This window comes from Erinaceus europaeus, chromosome 8, assembly GCF_950295315.1.
Source record: "Erinaceus europaeus chromosome 8, mEriEur2.1, whole genome shotgun sequence".
In the NCBI taxonomy this organism is placed as follows: domain Eukaryota; kingdom Metazoa; phylum Chordata; class Mammalia; order Eulipotyphla; family Erinaceidae; genus Erinaceus; species Erinaceus europaeus.
Window position 1 is genome coordinate 80570483 of NC_080169.1, and position 18760 is coordinate 80589242.

The window sequence follows — 18760 nt, forward strand, 5'->3', positions numbered from 1 at the left end:
TTTCTTTTAAAAAATGCTCCTAGCTAGAGTGGTCAAAAGAACAAACTCCATAGGTAGTATTTAGTGGCTAGAGCATCTAGACCCATCCCTAGGGGGGAGAGGACTGTGGCAACTCCCACTCAGGACTAGAAATTTGCATGAAGATAAAATACTCTGAAATAAATACAAGGACAACTGTGAAAGGAACAATCTGAGTTGAGTATACAACTGAGGCATTGGGGTAGTAGAAACTGAGCCCACAGGTAAGTAAGTACCTCCGGTATGGTCTTCTCCATTTTAAATATCTTCTGTTACACAACGTTGCTTTTGTCCACATAGAGTGGTAGGCTGGCTTCTTTAAGTAGGGAGATAATTATGTTTACTGGGGAATATCTTTGGGATCATTGTCAGCAGAAGGGATAGACAAGGGCTTTGAAAACACCACCACCACCTCCAGGGGACTTAGAAACTGGGAATGTTTTCTCAGAATTCTGTTGTATTAGGTCCAAATGGCCAAACTTTATATATATATATATATCCTTGGAAATTAGATGCAGGTCATACAGGAAGGTGGTTGTCTTGGGCCAAGTGGCTCCCTGTAGCTGAAACAATTCTTAAAGATCTTGAGTCAAAGGTATCTGTTGAGGGTCACAGGACAGTAGTTGGAACAAGACCTTTCTGGAAGGTGTATTGGGCCAGTGTTTCTTTCTATTGTCCAGAAGGTTTATTTGAGCATTTTTACAGAGGTGTGGAGGAGGAAGACGATACTTTTGTTATCTCAGCCTCCTCCTCCTAGGGCCTTCAAAAATCATATGACTTGCCCAAGTAATCTAGAAGTTACTTTGTGCTACTTGTCCTGTGTTAGAGATCTAATGTATCCCTTATGTATCCTACGTGACAGCTCTTTTCACAAGTCTCCATGACATAATTCTAAGCATCTAGATTAATAAAGTTTCCCTGTGCTCTTTTTTTTCCCCCCTTTTCCTAAAGAGGTTACCTAGCCCCAAGCTATTTCCTTTTTCTTTTCTTTTTTGGGCAATAGGGATCAAACTCAGGATCTTAAACTTGTTAGGTATGCACATCACCACTAAGTTACATTCTTGGTCTCATGTTACCATTTAAATTCTGGGGGGAAAGAATCAGTCAGATGGGATATAGCAGGTAGGGCAAGCCACTCACAGCTGTCTTAGATCAAAGACAGAGATTTTGAAAAAAAAAAAAAATCAGAGGTTAAAGTCATTTCATTATCACAAGTTTTGAATAGGTTAAGCTGCCTACTTCTAGTACCTATATCACCCATAGTGATACATTAAGAACTAGACATATTCTCCATTTCTTTCTGGTCAACTTCAAATGGTTCCTCTTTTTTTATTAGGAACTATACTATTGAATCTTTCCCAGTCATGGCCCCTGTCTACGGCTACTCCTTTCAATTCAGTTTTAAATTTCAAGGACTAAATCTTCAGAGAATAAAATATGAACCAAAACCACACAACCTCATTTTCAAATTCAAAATAGCATATTTATTTATTAATTTGGTATTATCAAGTGGTAAAGAAGTTTTTGTCTGGGCCAGAAAATGATTCACTTGGATAATCACTGTTTTGTAATGTGTACAACCCATGAGAGCCTCGCCCTCACTGCACTAAAGAAAGCTTTGGTGCTTTAGTGTATGTGTTCTCTTATTCTATCTTAATTTTTTTGGTCACTTTTTATCATACATCTTCCTTTATAAATGACTTTTAAAAATTATCTTTATTTATTGGATAGAGACAGCCAGAAATCAAGAGGGATGGGGTGATAGAGAGGGAGAGAGAAAGAGAGACACCTGCTTTACCACTTGCAAAGCTTTTTCCCTGCAGGTGGGGACCAGGGGCTAGAACCCAGGTCCTTAAACACTGTAATGTGTGTGCTCACCAGGTGAGCCACCATCCAACCCCCATCTTTCATCGTTTAATGTATAAAGTTCACTTTCCATTTAGCTCAGATTCTGACCATGTTGTCTACCTCAGGGTTGTTCAAAGCATTTTTAGGCCAAGAGTGACCAACAGGGACACAACAGGCCTAAACACAACACAATAGATTATTTGATTCAGTTCTTCATATCTGTGAGAACTAAATAAGTAAAAATAAACTCTGCTTTGCTTGAATGAAAAAAAAAGATAAGGTTGCCTTGTTTTTTCTGTATCATATAACCTATAGGCTAGGACTGTAGAGCATGATTCTGTTTTATATTTTCCATTATTTGCAAAATAGTTTTATTTATGTAAATATATATGTATATATATTTAAGTTTACTAGTAATTTACAGATTGTAAGATTATAGGATATAGTTTCATACTGTACCCACCACCAAGGTTCTGTGCCCCTATCCCCCACCAGTAACCATCATAGTTCTCAAAATGGCTTAGGGCTTATGTCTTCTTTTCTTATAAATTACTGTTTCAATTCTATTTCATATTTGAATGAAAGAGAACTACTAGACTATATTTTAAAACAAAGATTATTGTTTGCCTAATTCCTTATTGTATGACATTCTTATTACATGACAGGTCAGCATCAAGCCTACAAGTCTATTGGGAGAGGAGTTGATTCAAAGAATATTCTAACACACTCCATGAAGCTGCTTGTGATAAAAGGCTGTCATAGTTTACTCAGTGCTAAATTTATTTATTGCATCAAGTCGGGGGGGGGAGTAGAAATTAGCAAGTTGATATACATTATATGTGAATCTGTGATTCTGGAGTGCCAGCATCAGTTAGACCACTGACCTAGCCACATGTCTAGGTAGGAGCAGAGAAGCTGACTGACTGACTTGTCCCCCTTACCTGCTCCAGCATCAGTTCTCTTAACCGTGTGATTTTCTCTCCATCTTCAGGGTGACTTAAGATGTATTCTTTGACAAAGAATGCCTAATAAGGGGAGGGATAGTCACATTTCAGGTAAATTCTAAAGGGTGTGAAAAACACAGTTTTGTTTTGTTTTTAAAGAAATGATACCATTATAAATTATGGGAGGTTGATTATTATAAATTATGGGAGGTTGATCAGAATGGAAAGTAAGAAAAAGACTAATCAATGGAGATCAATAACTATATAATAAGTATCCTTGGACATAAAAAAAAATAAAAAAGCAGACAAACAAATATCAAATTCAACTCAGTAAAATTTATGGGAACATAGCCTGAAAATACCTTAAAATTCAGTGTTACCAAGACTAGGACTTCAACCTCTAGGGTATTTTGCCTTTCTGTTTAGAACTAAAGTGGCAGATGAATAGTTCATTTAAAATCTAAATATGATCAGACTTTGATGTGCTTATAAACTCATTTGCTCAGGAAATACTTTGGTTAGACACTTCTTAAATAATCTTAATATCTTCAGCCTCAGCACTTTAATTCATCCAAGAAATACACACCCTTTTTTTTTTTTTTTTTTTTTTGCAATCAGAGTTATCAGTGGGGCTTGGTGCCTACATGATTCCTCTGTTGCTGGCAAACACCCCCCTTTCTTTCTTTGTTTCTTTTGATAGAGAGAAAGAGAGGGGAAGGAGATAGAAAGAAAGACAGCTTCAGCACTACTCTATTACTCTTGAAGCTTCCTCCCTGAAGGTGGGGGCTGGGGACTTGAACCTAGCTCCTCATACATGATAATGTGTGCTCTACTGAGTGAACTACCTTCTGCTTATGCTCACATTATCACATGTGAGGTAATAGAGTAAGTATCACAAATGACTGTGTTTGTACCCCACTTGACAAAAGACTGTCAATAACCTGAAGTCAGCATGCTGAGGTTTGCACATATTTTGAAAAAAGAAAGAAAGAAAGAAAGAGCTGTGAGGCCCTAAGACATCACGAGATTTTCTTTAAGGTGACACCACCCAGTCCTTACCTCTTGATATCTGGAAACACCACCATTAACTGCAGCATCTATAACTCCATTCAGGCACATGGTCAGAGGATTAATATTCTGCATCTGTCTGGTTTGACACTGACTTATCAGAGTCTTAAGCTGCTGATTCTTATTTTCTAGTACTTCAATTGCATTTTCCAGAGGACTCATTTCTATCTGTGAAGCAAATGAGCATAAATACATATTGGATTTTTTGACATTCAAAATGAAAGACAAAGTAGATTATCTATGTTCTGAGTTATCTGTGCCCTTTCCTGGCTCCCATTCAATATCTCCATCACGGACTGTCCAATAAAGTAGACAAGGATATGAAAGACAAATTAGCTGTATGCTAGGAAGATCTGGAATGGGAAGGCAATTATACTCATTGGTTGAAATGTGGTTTGGATAATCAGTAATCAGTATTTATATATTAGTAAGGCAATAAACAATTTAAGCTTTAAAAGAAAATTTGAGCATCTTGTGTTTTTTAAATTTTGTTCCCCCTCTCCCTCCCTTCCTCTCTTTCCTTCCCTCCTTCCTTCTCTCTCTTTCTTTCTTTTTAAGAATTAAATATTCAGGATTCTGCATATTTTATCACCTTTCTAGATGCTTACTTGATGCATAGTACCATGATACAAAGATGCATTTACAGATCCTCTGGTGTCAAGAGCTTTCAGACCAGTTAGAAAGATGGGACATATGCCCATATGGACCCCATATGCACAATAATGGCACCATAAGGTGGTACATGATGTTATACAGTTGGGATTTATAGAAAAATAATATATCTCATAGAACCTATTAGCTAAAGGGAAACAAAAGAGAATCATAATTACATTAAAATTTGGGGTTGCATGAGGAACTTAATGTAAAGACCAAGTAAATGTTACTCTAATGCATGGCATTGTGACTTATTGTCATTGACATTCTTTTTGAAGAGAAAGTCTGCCAAGCTTTCATCTGTAAAGTAATTCAATATTATCATAAGTACATTAAATATTGGTTCTTTACAAATTATAGAGTTTGAATAGGTCACTTAAAAATCTTAAACCAACATGGAAAATTTAGAATGATCTGACTGTCAAAATTAAGAATGTACATTCATTAAAAGTACTTGAAACAGAGGAAAGCTAAGTTAGAGTATAGAAGAGATTTGTAATGTGTAATCATATTGAAGAACTATATTGAAAATATACAAGGAACTCTTACAAACCAATATGAGACAGACAAATAACAAATGGGCCAAAGATTTACTGTCACTTTACAAAGGAAGGAAGAAATCTAAATGACACAAAATATATGAAACAGTTTAGAACTTAATTTGTAAGGCCTTTACATAATTAAAAAGGAATGCCACAACATTTTACTAGCCTTTTATTAAATGGCAAAAATTAATATAACAATAGCAAATGAGAATGAGAACAGAATCTCTCATTACTGCTGTTTAAAACTGAAAATACTGGGAGTATGGATCGCCCTGCCAATGCCCATGTTTAGCAGAGAAGCAATTACAGAAGCCAGACTTTCCATCTTCTGCACCCCATAATGACCCTGGGTTCATAATCCCAGAGAGATAAAGGATAGAAAGCTTTCAAGGAAGGGGGTTAGAAACGGAACTCTGGTGGTGGAAATAGTATGGAATTGTACCCCTCTTATCCTATGGTTTTGTCGATATTTTTTATTTTATAAATAAATTAATAACAATAAGAAACTGGAAATGGTTTAATTAGTTGGGAAAACAATTCTGTATAATAAGCTAATGTTGAAAAACAAGAAAACATATACATATATATTCATACACACACAGATAGCTATCTACATCATGTAATTCTATTCCTTGGCACATACTTGAGGAAACAGATCTAGGCACATGTATAAAATAATCATAATTGTCCTCAACACTGATATTTACATTAGTAACAGAAAATATAGACATATACTTTGTTATGGCCATATGAATGGAATAATATACAGCACTGAAAACAAACTTCAGTTACATGTGACAACATGGAGTAATGTTGAAATAATACTGAGTGACAGGAATAAATCACACTAGAGTATATACAATATGACACTTTTGTTTACACTGATTTAGAAAAACATTTATATGATGAACTAAACAAAGGAATATTTACCTTAAAATTTAGAATAGTGTTGACCTTTAAGGAAAAGGGAAGGAATTGTGATTGGGAGGTTATGGCATTATTTTGTTTTTTTAACTACATAGTGGCAAAAGAGTATTTACTTCCCGGTGTAAGGATCCCGGTGCGAGCCCACCGGCTCCCCACCTGCAGGGGAGTCACTTCACAGGCAGTGAAGCAAGTCTGCAGGTGTCTATCTTTCTCTCCCCCTCTCTGTCTTCCCCTCCTCTCTCCATTTCTCTCTGTCCTATCCAACAACAACAACAACAACAATAACTATAACAATAAAACAACAAAGGCAACAAAGGGCAATAAATAAAAATTTTTTAAAAAGAGTATTTACTTCCTAAATTTTTGTTTTATGATCATTAAATCTAAATCATAAAAAAAATTGAGTGGTGGGAGTCGGGCTGTAGCGCAGCGGGTTAAGCGCAGGTGGCGCAAAGCACAGGGACCGGCATAAGGATCCCGGTTCGAACCCCGGCTCCCCACCTGCAGGGGAGTCGCTTCACAGGCGATGAAGCAGGTCTGCATGTGTCTATCTTTCTCTCCTCCTCTCTGTCTTCCCCCCCCTCTCCATTTCTCTCTGTCCTATCCAACAACGACAACAACAACAATAACTACAACAATAAAACAACAAGGGCAACAAAAGGGAATAAATAAATAAAATAAATATAAAAAAAATTGAGTGGTCTGATCAACTAAAGGTTAAAAAGTCAACAAAATGTCTTAGAAATAGTGATTAAAAAATAAGAAAGAAAAAAACAGTGATCATCTATGTTGGAGGAAGTGGATGTGTAGGAAAGCGAGATTCATATTCAGTGGATACAGAGGTGTGGAAGATGTTTCAGTTTTGCAAAATGATTTGTTGTATGCCTGGGCATATAACTAATGCTTCTCTATTGCACACTTAAAAATACTAGCCAAAATTTTAGGAAAATTATATTATCCTTATAAACTCAAATACTATTAATATAAAACAGCTTTAAAAGTGAACAAAACAAAGGGTATTGAACACAGACAAATCACAAACAACTTGGTGAAATATTTCCAACATCTGATGAATTATCAACATTTCTTAAATACTGAAAAAACTAGATAAGGCTCAGTGCATTCACAGAAAAAAGCATATAAACAAATTATTTTTAATTAAATTCAACAGATTCGGGAGTCCTGGGATTCCCACATAAACATGATGAGCCTAGACCTTGAATAGATCCCTCTCCCCATTATCACTGTGGATCAACACTGGTAGAGAATGTTCCATCCTCTGAAGGGGGGCTGGATAACATACTCTATCTACCACCTGAGGAAGATGGGTCCTGAAATTGGTGCAACTTGGAATGATCCTACTGATGACCACAGGATGCAAGTTCAGACCTACAGGGATATAGAGGTTATATAGGCTCCTATGCTGGATATGGGCCCCAGGTCAAATCCATGGGGTTTACAGTCAACAATGTTTATACACTCTTCCCATATTTGGGAGCTACTCTTTTCCTTGATCCAGCTTTCTAGCCCTTTTTCCAGCCATGACATCGTCTCCCCAGACAATAACCTGGATCTACTTGCATATCAGATGTCAGGCCCAGACAAAAACTAATAAAGTAATTGGACCTTTGGAAAATACTTAAAATAGACCTACTAGCTATTTCCAAAATGGATACCCCAACGATTCATCTGCAATACTTTAGCCTTTAGGTTCATGATTAATCAACAATTTGTATGGCTTGATATGTTGATTCTTTTTTCAGCGACCAGGTTCTAGATGCTATCATGATGCCAACCGGACTTCTCTGGACAGGTAACCCCACCAATGTGTCCTGGAGCTCTGCTTCCTCAGAGCCCTGCCCCACTAGGGAAAGAGAGACAGGCTGGGAGTATGGATCGACCAGTCAACGCCCATGATCAGCAGGGAAGCAATTACAGAAGCCAGACCTTTCACTTTCTGCACCCCATGGTGACCTTAGGTCCAAACTTCCATAGGGTTAAAGAATAGGAAAGCTATCAGGGGAGGGGATGGGATACGGAAGTCTGATGGTGGGAATTGTACCCCTCTTATCCTATGGTCTTGTCACTGTTTCCATTTTATAAATAAATAAATTAAAAAAAATTCAACAGATTCCCCCAAAACAACCCCTAAAACAATCATTCCTGTTTATTTGGAAAGAGCAAAAGTAGCATCTCGTACCCACTGCTGGATATGTTGGGAAAATGGGTATTCCTAAGAGCAGTTATTGCACCCACACATAGCATCATTAATCGATGTCATCATCAATCCATGAAAAGGTATGTTGTGGACTGAACACACAATCCAGATGTAAGAATTATTCTAATGAGACACTCAAAGGAGTGTGCAAAGTATAATGTGTATATTTCATGTTCTAAACAGTATCTTCCTGGGCGGAGGTAGATAGCATAATGGTTATGCAAAGAGACTTTCATGCCTGAGGCTCCTAAGGCCCAGGTTCAATCCCCTGCACCACCATAAGCCAGAGCTAAGCAATGCTCTGGTGTTTCTCTCTGTGTCTTTCTCTCTCTGCATGTCTCTCAAAAATAAAATAAATAAAATACTTAAAAAACCAAAAACCACAATATCTTCCTTTAGCTCCCAAATTGTGAGCTGTAACTACTTTTTACCACTAAATAGAGTTAGGAAGAGTCAATTGGAGAAAAAAAAACAAACGACCATTATAACATCACTATATTATATATATAAAGTGTCCCATTATACATCACTAGATGTATAAGTGAGACTGGACTACCTAAAGTCATACCAGCAAGGAAGGCAGGCAGCTGGGAGCAAGGAATTAAAGGAGTGGATCTGGGGTATAATTTAAACCGATCAATCTGGAGTTTACAGATTGTTTCTCTACATTAGGATTCTCTATATTAGGAATTAAAGAAGTTCCAGTTAGACATCTACGTGATAAAATCTCTTTTTTTAAAGCTTTTACATTTTTTTATTATATTTATTTATTTATTTAATAGAAACATCCAGAAATCAAGAGGGAAGGGAGATAGAGAGGGAAAGAGACAGAGACACCTGCAGACCTGCTTTAACACTCGGAAAGCTTTCCCCCAGTAGGTGGGGACCAGGGACTTGAACCTGGGTCCTTGTGCATTGCAACATGTGTGCTCAACCAGGTGCGCCATCACCCAACTCCGATAAAATCTCTTAAGGAAGGCGGCTTTATGAAAAATAATCTTTTCTTTCACTTAACAACCTAGCTCCAACCTCTCCTGTTTACAATTCTCTCCACTTTGTACAAGCCCTGGTAGTACCTTACTATTTGCTGGACAGGATTCTGCTAATGTTACTTTTTAAAAATACTTATTTTTATGTGAGAGAGGAGGGGACACTTTCCCTTGGCAGGCAGGGGCTGGGTCTTGAGCCTGGGTCCTCGAACAATGTCACATGTGTGCTCTACTAGCTGTACCAATACCAGGACCCTGAATTTGTATTCAAATTTCAATGACAAAAGAAAAAATTATCAAGCAAAAAGTGAAGTGTGTAAATGAATAAATAATATTTTGTGATCATGTCATCATTATTAATTTAAATGGTTTAATGACATCGCAGTTGTGTTGTTTTGTTAATCTACACACCCGAAATATTTACAGATGATCTGATAGATCTCAGCTACACTTCAAAAAAGTCAAGTATGAAAGAGAATGGATAGACTTGCAGTGAAAACCAATTGGTCTTTTTGACAACTGTTGAAGTAACTGATGAGTAAATGAGGTTTATACTATATTTCCTCTAGTTTTATGCATAATAGCAAGTTTAAAACAGGACACTGGCTGTTGTGTACAGAAGTGATTGAAGGGTGGTCCGGGAGGTGGCACAGTGGTTAAGGAACTAGACTCTCAACCATGAGGTCCTAAGTTCAATCCCCGGCAGCACATGTACCAGAGTGATGTCTGGCCCTTTCTCTCTCTCCTCCTATCTTTCTCATTAATAAAATAAACAAAATCTTAAAAATAAAAAAGAAGTGATTGAAGGAAGGTAAAGAAGAAGCAGACACCTTGTAGGAGACAGAAATCAGACACTAGGTTGGGGGATAATAGAGTGATTCTGGATACATGTGAAAAAAATCTAATTTCTGGATACATGAGAAATGAGGTATAACCTCATTATCTTTAGCTAGAATTTAAAAGTCATTGGTGATATGTCCTCTTTTGCCAGATTTTATATCATGTTAAAAAGTTATATGAGGTTCCTTAACCAGAAGTAATCAAGCTGTGGGGCCACGTGGTGAAACACCCAGTAGACCATATGTGCTGCAATGCATATGGACCCCAGTTCAAGTTCCCAGTCCCCTCCTGTAGGAGGAAAGCTTCACAATGGTGGAGCAGTGCTGTAGATACCTCTCTGTCTCTCTCCCTCTATTCTCTCTATTTCTCTGTCTCTATCCAATAAACAAACAAGCGAAAAACCACAATATTTTAAAACTTAAGATGCTCTTGTTTGGAAATGATAAAGAAAACAATTATTATCACAACTGACACCACAGAAATCCAGAGAATCCTGCGAAACTTCTATAAAGAACTATATGCCACCAAGCTAGAGAATCTGGAAGAAATGGAACAATTCCTAGAAACCTATGCACTTCCAAAACTGAACCAAGAAGAACTACAAAATCTAAATGCACCAATCACAGACAAAGAAATTGAAACCGTTATTAAGAATCTCCCCAACAACAAAAGTCCTGGACCAGATGGCTTCACAAACGAATTCTACAAAACTTTCAGGAAACAGTTAATACCCATACTTCTTAAGCTATTCCATAAGATTGAAGAAACAGGAATACTCCCTTCCACCTTTTATGAAGCCAACATCACCCTGATACCAAAAGCTGATAGGGACAGAACAAAAAAGGAAAACTACAGACCAATATCTCTGATGAACATAGATGCCAAAATATTAAACAAGATCTTGGCCAACCGGATACAGCAACACATCAAAAAGATTGTTCATCATGACCAAGTGGGATTCATCCCAGGAATGCAAGGCTGGTTCAACATCTGTAAGTCAATCAATGTCATTCACCACTCAATAAAAGCAAAGCCAAAAACCACATGATTATCTCAATAGATGCAGAGAAAGCCTTTGACAAAATCCAACACCCATTCATGCTCAAAACTCTACAAAAAATGGGAATAGATGGGAAATTCCTCAAGATAGTGGAGTCTATATATAGCAAACCTACAGCCAACATCATACTCGATGGACAAAAGCTGAAAGCATTCCCCCTCAGATCGGGGACTAGACAGGGCTGTCCACTGTCACCGTTACGCTTCAACATAGTATTGGAAGTTCTTGCCATAGCAATCAGGCAAGAGAAAGAAATCAAAGGGATACAGATTGGAAGGGAAGAAGTCAAACTCTCACTATTTGCAGATGATATGATAGTATACATAGAAAGACCTAAAGAATCCAGTAGAAAATTACTGGAAGTTATTAGGCAATATAACAAGGTATCAGGCTACAAAATCAATGTACAAAAATCAGTGTCATTTCTTTATGCAAACACTAAATCTGAAGAAGAAGACATCCAGAAATCACTCCCATTTACTGTTTCAGCAAAATCAATCAAATACCTAGGAATAAAGTTGACCAAAGAAGTGAAAGACTTGTATACTGAAAACTATGAGTCGCTACTCAAGGAGATAGAAACTGATACCAAGAAATGGAAAGATATCCCATGCTCATGGATTGGAAGAATAAATATCATCAAAATGAATATTCTCTCCAGAGCCATATACAAACTTAATGCAATACCCATCAAAGTTCCACCAAGCTTCTTTAAGAGAATAGAACAAACACTACAATCATTTATCTGGAACCAGAAAACACCTAGAATTGCCAAAACCATCTTAAGGAAAAGAAACAGAAATGGAGGCATCACACTCCCAGACCTTAAACTATATTATAAAGCCATCATCATCAAAACAGCATGGTACTGGAACAAAAATAGGCACACAGACCAGTGGAACAGAATTGAAAGCCCAGAAGTAAATCCCAACACCTATGGGCATCTAATCTTTGATAAGGGGGCCCAAAGGATTAAATGGAAAAAGGAGGCTCTCTTCAATAAATGGTGCTGGGAAAACTGGGTTGAAACATGCAGAAGAATGAAATTGAACCACTTTATCTCACCAGAAACAAAAATCAACTCCAAATGGATCAAAGACCTAGATGTCAGACCAGAAACAATCAAATACTTAGAGGAAAACATTGGTAAAACAGTTTCCCACCTACACCTCAAGGACATCTTTGATGAATCAAACCCAATTGCAAGGAAGACTAAAGCAGAAACAAACCAATGGGACTACATCAAATTGAAAAGCTTCTGCACATCCAAAGAAACTATCACACAAACAGAGAGACCCCTCACAGAATGGGAGAAGATCTTCACATGCCAGACATCAGACAAGAAACTAATCACCAAAATATATAAAGAGCTCAGCAAACTTAGCCACAAAAAAGCAAATGACCCCATCCAAAAATGGGCAGAGGAAATGAACAAAACATTCACCACAGAGGAGATCCAAAAGGCTAACAAACATATGAAAAACTGCTCTAGGTCACTGATTGTCAGAGAAATGCAAATTAAGACAACACTAAGATACCACCTCACTCCTGTAAGAATGGCATACATCAAAAAGGACAGCAGCAACAAATGCTGGAGAGGATGTGGGGACAGAGGAACCCTTTTACATTGCTGGTGGGAATGTAAATTGGTACAGCCTCTGTGGAGAGCAGTCTGGAAAACTCTCAGAAGGCTAGACATGGACCTTCCATATGACCCAGTAATTCCTCTCCTGGGGTTATACCCCAAGGACTCCATAACACTCAACCAAAAAGAGGTGTGTACTCCTATGTTCATAGCAGCACAATTCATAATAGCTAAAACCTGGAAGCAACCTAGGTGCCCAACAACACATGAGTGGCTGAGAAAGCTGTGGTATATATACACAATGGAATACTATGCAGCTATCAAGAACAATGAACCCACCTTCTCTGACCCATCTTGGACAGAGCTAGAAGGAATTATGTTAAGTGAACTAAGTCATAAAGATAAAGATGAGTATGGGATGATCCCACTCATCAACAGAAGCTGACTAAGAAGATCTGAAAGGGAAACTAAAAGCAGGACCTGATCAAATTGTAAGTAGGGCACCAAAGCAAAAACCCAGTGGTGAGGGGTAGACATGTAGCTTCCTGGGCCAGTGGGGGGTGGGAGTGGGCGGGAGGGATGGGTCACAGTCCTTTGGTGGTGGGAATGGTGTTTATGTACACTCCTAGCAAAATGTAGACATATAAATCAGTAGTTAATTAATATGAGAGGGGGAAATCAATTGTATGTCTCAAAGTTTCTCAAAACACAAACTGAATCTTTTTAATATATAGGCTGTGTATTTGATATGCGGACTCTCTCAAAAGCCTAGACCAAGTAGATTAGAAGCATCCAATAGCACAGCTATATACAAGATACTGGGTACTGTACAGCAAACCATAACAAAGGGACTTTTCAAAGTTAACCCAATTAACAAATAATGTGATGATAATATTAACTATCGATTGTCTTTTTGAACCCTAAGACAGCAGGAACCTCACATCTTCACTATAGAGCCCCTATTTCCCCCAGTCCTGGAACCCTTGGATAGGGCCCACTTTCCCGTATGCCTCTCCCAATCCAAACCAAATAATATTGCATCCGCCGATCACAACCTAACCAAAGCAACGATTGCCACCTCAACATGCTTCACCTCAGACTGTATCCAGAGACTTGACGTGTGGAATGACAACCCTTCAACTTCATTACTCGGGTGAGACCTTTCCTTTTATAGTACACTCTAATTTCATCTCAGGTAGTTCACTTTCTAACAAAGTCCCATAATCTAGATATACACCAGTTTCTGTGAGAGAGAGCTTATGTGCACACGTATCCATAAACTACTGCAAAATATATACCTGAAAGCAGAAGTACACTAGAGTTTGCAGTGAGTACCTCCCTAACACTTCCTCTCCACTATTCCAAACTTTGGGTCCATGATTGCTCAACAAATTGTTTGGCTTCATATGTTAACTCTCTTTTCAATCACCAAGTTCCAGATGCCACCAGGATGCTGGCTAGGCTTCCCTGGATTGAAGACCCCACCAATGTGTCCTGGAGCTCAGCTTCCCCAGAGACACACCTTACTAGGGAAAGAGAGAGGCAGACTGGGAGTATGGACTGACCAGTCAACGCCCATGTTCAGCGGGGAAGCAATTACAGAAGGCAGACCTTCTACCTTCTGCAACCCTCAACGACCCTGGGTCCATGCTCCCAGAGGGCTAGAGAGTGGGAAAGCTACCATGGGAGGGGGATTATGGGGATTGGGTTATGGGGATTGGGTGGTGGGAATTGTGTGGAGTTGTACCCCTCCTACCTTATGTTTTTGTTCACTAATCCTTTCTTAAATAAAAAATTAAAAAAAAAAAAAGAAAACAATTATTGAGAAAATAGTTTTTGAAAGCTGTTATTTTCTTTGAAAGAATGGAATACTGTATAGTGGGTCTATAACTTAGAAAATAAAGGCTCGGGGTTCGGGCAGTGGTGCAGTGGGTTAAGCGCATGTGGCGCAAAGCGCAGGGACCGGCGTAAGGATCCCCGTTCGAGCCCCCGGCTCCCCACCTGCAGGGGAGTCGCTTCACAGGCGGTGAAGCAGGTCTGCAGGTGTCTATCTTTCTCTCCCCTTCTCTGTCTTCCCCTCCTCTCTCCATTTCTCTCTGTCCTATCCAACAACGAATTGCGTCAACAAGGGCAATAATAATAGCCACAACGAAGCTACAACAAGGGCAACAAAAGGGGGGAAAATGGCCTCCAGGAGCGGTGGATTCATGGTGCAGGCACCGAGCCCAGCGATAACCCTGGAGGAGGAAAAAAAAAAAAAAAAAAAAAAGAAAATAAAGGCTCACAATTCTAGCTGAAAACTTTGGTGCCATATTTAGAATTCATAAGGTTTTCAGATTTTAGAAAGGAAATATAGGGTACAGAAGGCATATTATGAATCCTTAAGAAAAGTTTAGAGAATTCTTTTCTAATGAGGTAGGTTAATACTTCTTAAATAAACCATATTTACACTAAGATAAGGATGTATGATCTTATATTTTATCAGATTAGGTATATAATTAATTTATTTTGGGGGCCACTTTATCTCTTAGATTTTAGAATCTTTGAAATTTTGATATTTTACATAAAGAGATACAATTATGACACCATCTCCCCAGACAATAACTTAGGTCACTTGCATGTTAGATGTCAAGCTCAGACAAAAACTACTAAGGTCCCTTGGAATATACCTAAAATATACCTACTAGTGTTTTCCCAAGTGGAGACCCCAGTCTTCATCTACAATGTTCTTGTCTTTAGGTTCATGATTAGTCAACTATTTGTTCTACCTTATATATTAACTCTTTTTCAGCCACCAGGTTCCAGATGCTATAATGATGCCAATGTGATTTCCCTGGGTAGATGATCCCACCAATGTGTCCTGGAGCCCCACCTCCCCAGATACCTACCCCACTAGAGAAAGAGAGAGACAGGCTGGGAGTATGGATAGACCTGAAACACCCATGTTCAGCAGGGAAGAAATTACAGAAGTCAGACCTCCCACTTTCTGCACCCCATGATGATGCTGGGTCCATACTCTCAGAGGGACAAAGAATAGGAAAGCTTTCAAGGGAGGGGACTGGATATGGATTTCTGGTGGTGGGAATTATATGGAATTGTACCCCTATTCTATGGTCTTGTCAATACTTGCATTTTATAAATAAATAAATAAATAGGGGGATACAATTAAATCTGACATATATTTGTTGAACATCTACTATCTGATCTTGATTCTGAGGACCCTCTAGAGTAGGAATTAAAGAAGAAAACTGACAACTTTAATAGAGGAAAGGCACACTCCAGGTAGAAGGAGTGAGGGAAAGACACAAGATTGGTAGGCATGGAGGGATGCATTGGATCGACCTTCTCGTGGTGCATCCCGTGAGTACCCATTTATTGGGGAAACTGACGATCCTTCCTAGCTGACTGAATCCATATGGATCCCATTCACTTTCAAAGCCAGCAACAAGCAGACATCAGGCTCAACCTGACGCTGTTGACTGGCTACGGAAGAAGGGCAAACGCTAGAAGAAGAAGAAGAAGGTAGGCATGGACTGTGTTCAGGGAACAAAGCAGCCCAGTTTGATTTGTTCTTTTTGGCAGAATAAAATACTAGTTTAATAACGTAGGCAGTTGATATTTGAAAGGCTGTGTTTAGAAGTGCTAAACATTATCAACTGCTACTTTTTATTAGTGTATGTGTATGTGATATTTTTAAATAAGACTCACAGAATTTAACGCCCTGGGTAGTAAGTAGCTAAAAAGTTTCTCTGAATCACTAATGCAGCATCGATGGCTAAGAACATTGTTGTGGGCTGGGCCCATGCCGTTCAGCAGGAAGCACAATAAGACTTTCTGATCACAGTGTTTAGTGGCCTCTCCCCTTTCACAGAAGACAGAGTACACTACGTAAGCAACCAGTTTTGGGGACCCTCACTCAGATTGCACAGGAATACAAGTATGTTGATGCAGTCTGATAAACTGAGCTCAATCTGTTTAGGAAGCTACACAATTTTATTTTATTTTATCTTATTTTATTTTATTTTTTGGCATTGCAAAATGAAAATGCCATTAAAAACTTAGCACACATACAAATATGTAAAAACCTTAGCATAATTGAACATGACAAGTGGAAAGTGGTTTCAGTTTTTAGAGAGACTTCAGATAGGACAAGCCATTCTTGAAAGACAATTTGGGCAGTAGCTGCTCTTACCTATTCATTGAGAGTGGGTTTGTTAAAAAGGGAAGAGGTTAAAAAACATTTTCACAAATGGGATGGCTTTAGGGGCTGGGTGGTGGTGCACCTGATTGAGTGCACATGTTACAGTGTGCAAGGACCCAGTTTCTATCCCCTAGCCCCCACCTGCAGGGGGAAAGCCTTGTAAGTGGTGAAGCAGGTCTGCAGGTGTCTCTCTTTCTCTGTCTCTATCTCCCCATCCATTCTCAGTTTCTGGCTGTCTCTATCCAATAAATAAAGATAATTTAAAAAATTAGAAAAATAAATAAATAAAAACCTTAAAAAAAAACCCAAACAAATGGGATAGTTTTATACTAGATAAGGGGCTGTAACTATCAACAGGTTGGTTCAGTCATCATCATCACCTGACTTCAAGGTGTGGGTAGCTCATCCTGTGGGTGCCCAGGATGAAGGGCAACATTTCACTCTGAAATCTGTGGCCTTTAGCAGATGTTCCCCAGTTTTCCAGGGAACACGTTTTATAACCACCTGTATGTTGCGGTTTCCAGATTCTGTAATTACATCCAATGACAGCAAACTGGTATTTATCCAGGACCACTCAGTGAGACTAAGTTATCAACACTGCTTCTACTGTGTCTATAAGGCAACTGAGGCCAGAGGAGATGAATATAATTGACTTTGGAGTCAGAAAAATCTAGGCTTGAGTCTACCCTTTCCCAACATCTCGCTATGTGACCGCTGGAAGAGGCTTTAAAAAAAGAAAAACCAAACCAAAACAAAACAAAAAAACAGGATATGAACCAGCTTATATTACCACTAGCAGTGCAGAAGGGTTTTCTTTCCTCCATGTCCAATATTGTTGCTTCTGTCTTTTCTGATGTATGATACAGTCCATATATATGCCAAGTGGCATCTCATTGTTGTCTTAAATTGAAATTCTGATTATAAGTACTGTTGACATTTTTCACAAGTCTGTTTCAATCTTTATGTGAGAATAAGGCAAACAATTTAGCATCAATCAAAGAAAACCTTCTCACTGGCTAAGTGAAAATGTGTGTAATGAGTTTGCTGATTTAGATAGACATATCAGATAGGATTTTTTTTTTACACTTTTTGAAAGTAGGCTTCTTGCACTTGCCTGGCAATAGGGTTTCTCTGATATGTTTGTGAGTGGGAACTTAAGTAATTTTACATGTAAGTCACACATTTTAGATAAGCACTGTCACTTGGTGATATATCTTGTTGTAAAAGGGGCTTTGTGAAGACATTTAACAGAACAGACAAGGTTCTAACTGGGATTTAAATATGCTAGTTATTAAATTAAATAAATATAGGGAAAGACAAAAAAAAATACCAGACAGACAGAGATTGCTGTGCTGGAGACCCAGGCTGGATTCAACCCTGAAGTCTCAGGATTAGCTACTAAGTGATCTTTCTATCACTCAATTGCTTCCCTGGATCAGCCTGTGAATGATTCTTCTGTACCCCTAATGAAATTTACAAAATAGAGAAATCTGTGAGAATTGTGCTCACTTCATTGTCCTTAGTCATGATTAGAGTTAAAGATCTTGATTTAATACCTAAGGAAGATAATGTATCAGCAGTGTACTGGGCCCTAGTTCAACTGGCTTCTGGCCACAGGTTTTCCTGCTAATTCCAATAATGTCTATCGAAGGTAGTGTCCCTGGGCTGCTGAGACTACATACTACCCGCGAGACTGCATACTTTGTGGCCTTGATATGATTACACAAGATAATGTAGCTATTATCTTCCTCACTGGCCTGACACACAGAAAACACTGAAGATTACTTAGCTATAGTGACTAGGAGATTTGAAATTCCAGCCCTAACTCAAGAAACCAAGTTGTTTGTATGCTGCAGCCACAAT

The 18760-nt window shown here is 38.5% G+C and overlaps 1 protein-coding gene across 8 annotated transcripts in view; it reads right to left on the reverse strand.

The window, feature by feature from the left end:
• DOCK4 (dedicator of cytokinesis 4) overlaps positions 1 to 18760 on the reverse strand; it is a 541157-nt gene that overhangs the window by 17147 nt on the left and 505250 nt on the right. For all 8 annotated transcript variants that reach the window (XM_060196434.1, XM_060196436.1, XM_060196435.1 and 5 more), the window contains 2 exons: positions 3870 to 4046; positions 2808 to 2891 (listed from right to left, as the gene is read on the reverse strand). In XM_060196434.1, coding sequence (XP_060052417.1) covers positions 2808 to 2891; positions 3870 to 4046 — 261 coding nt within the window. The remainder of the gene's footprint in view (positions 1 to 2807; positions 2892 to 3869; positions 4047 to 18760) is intronic.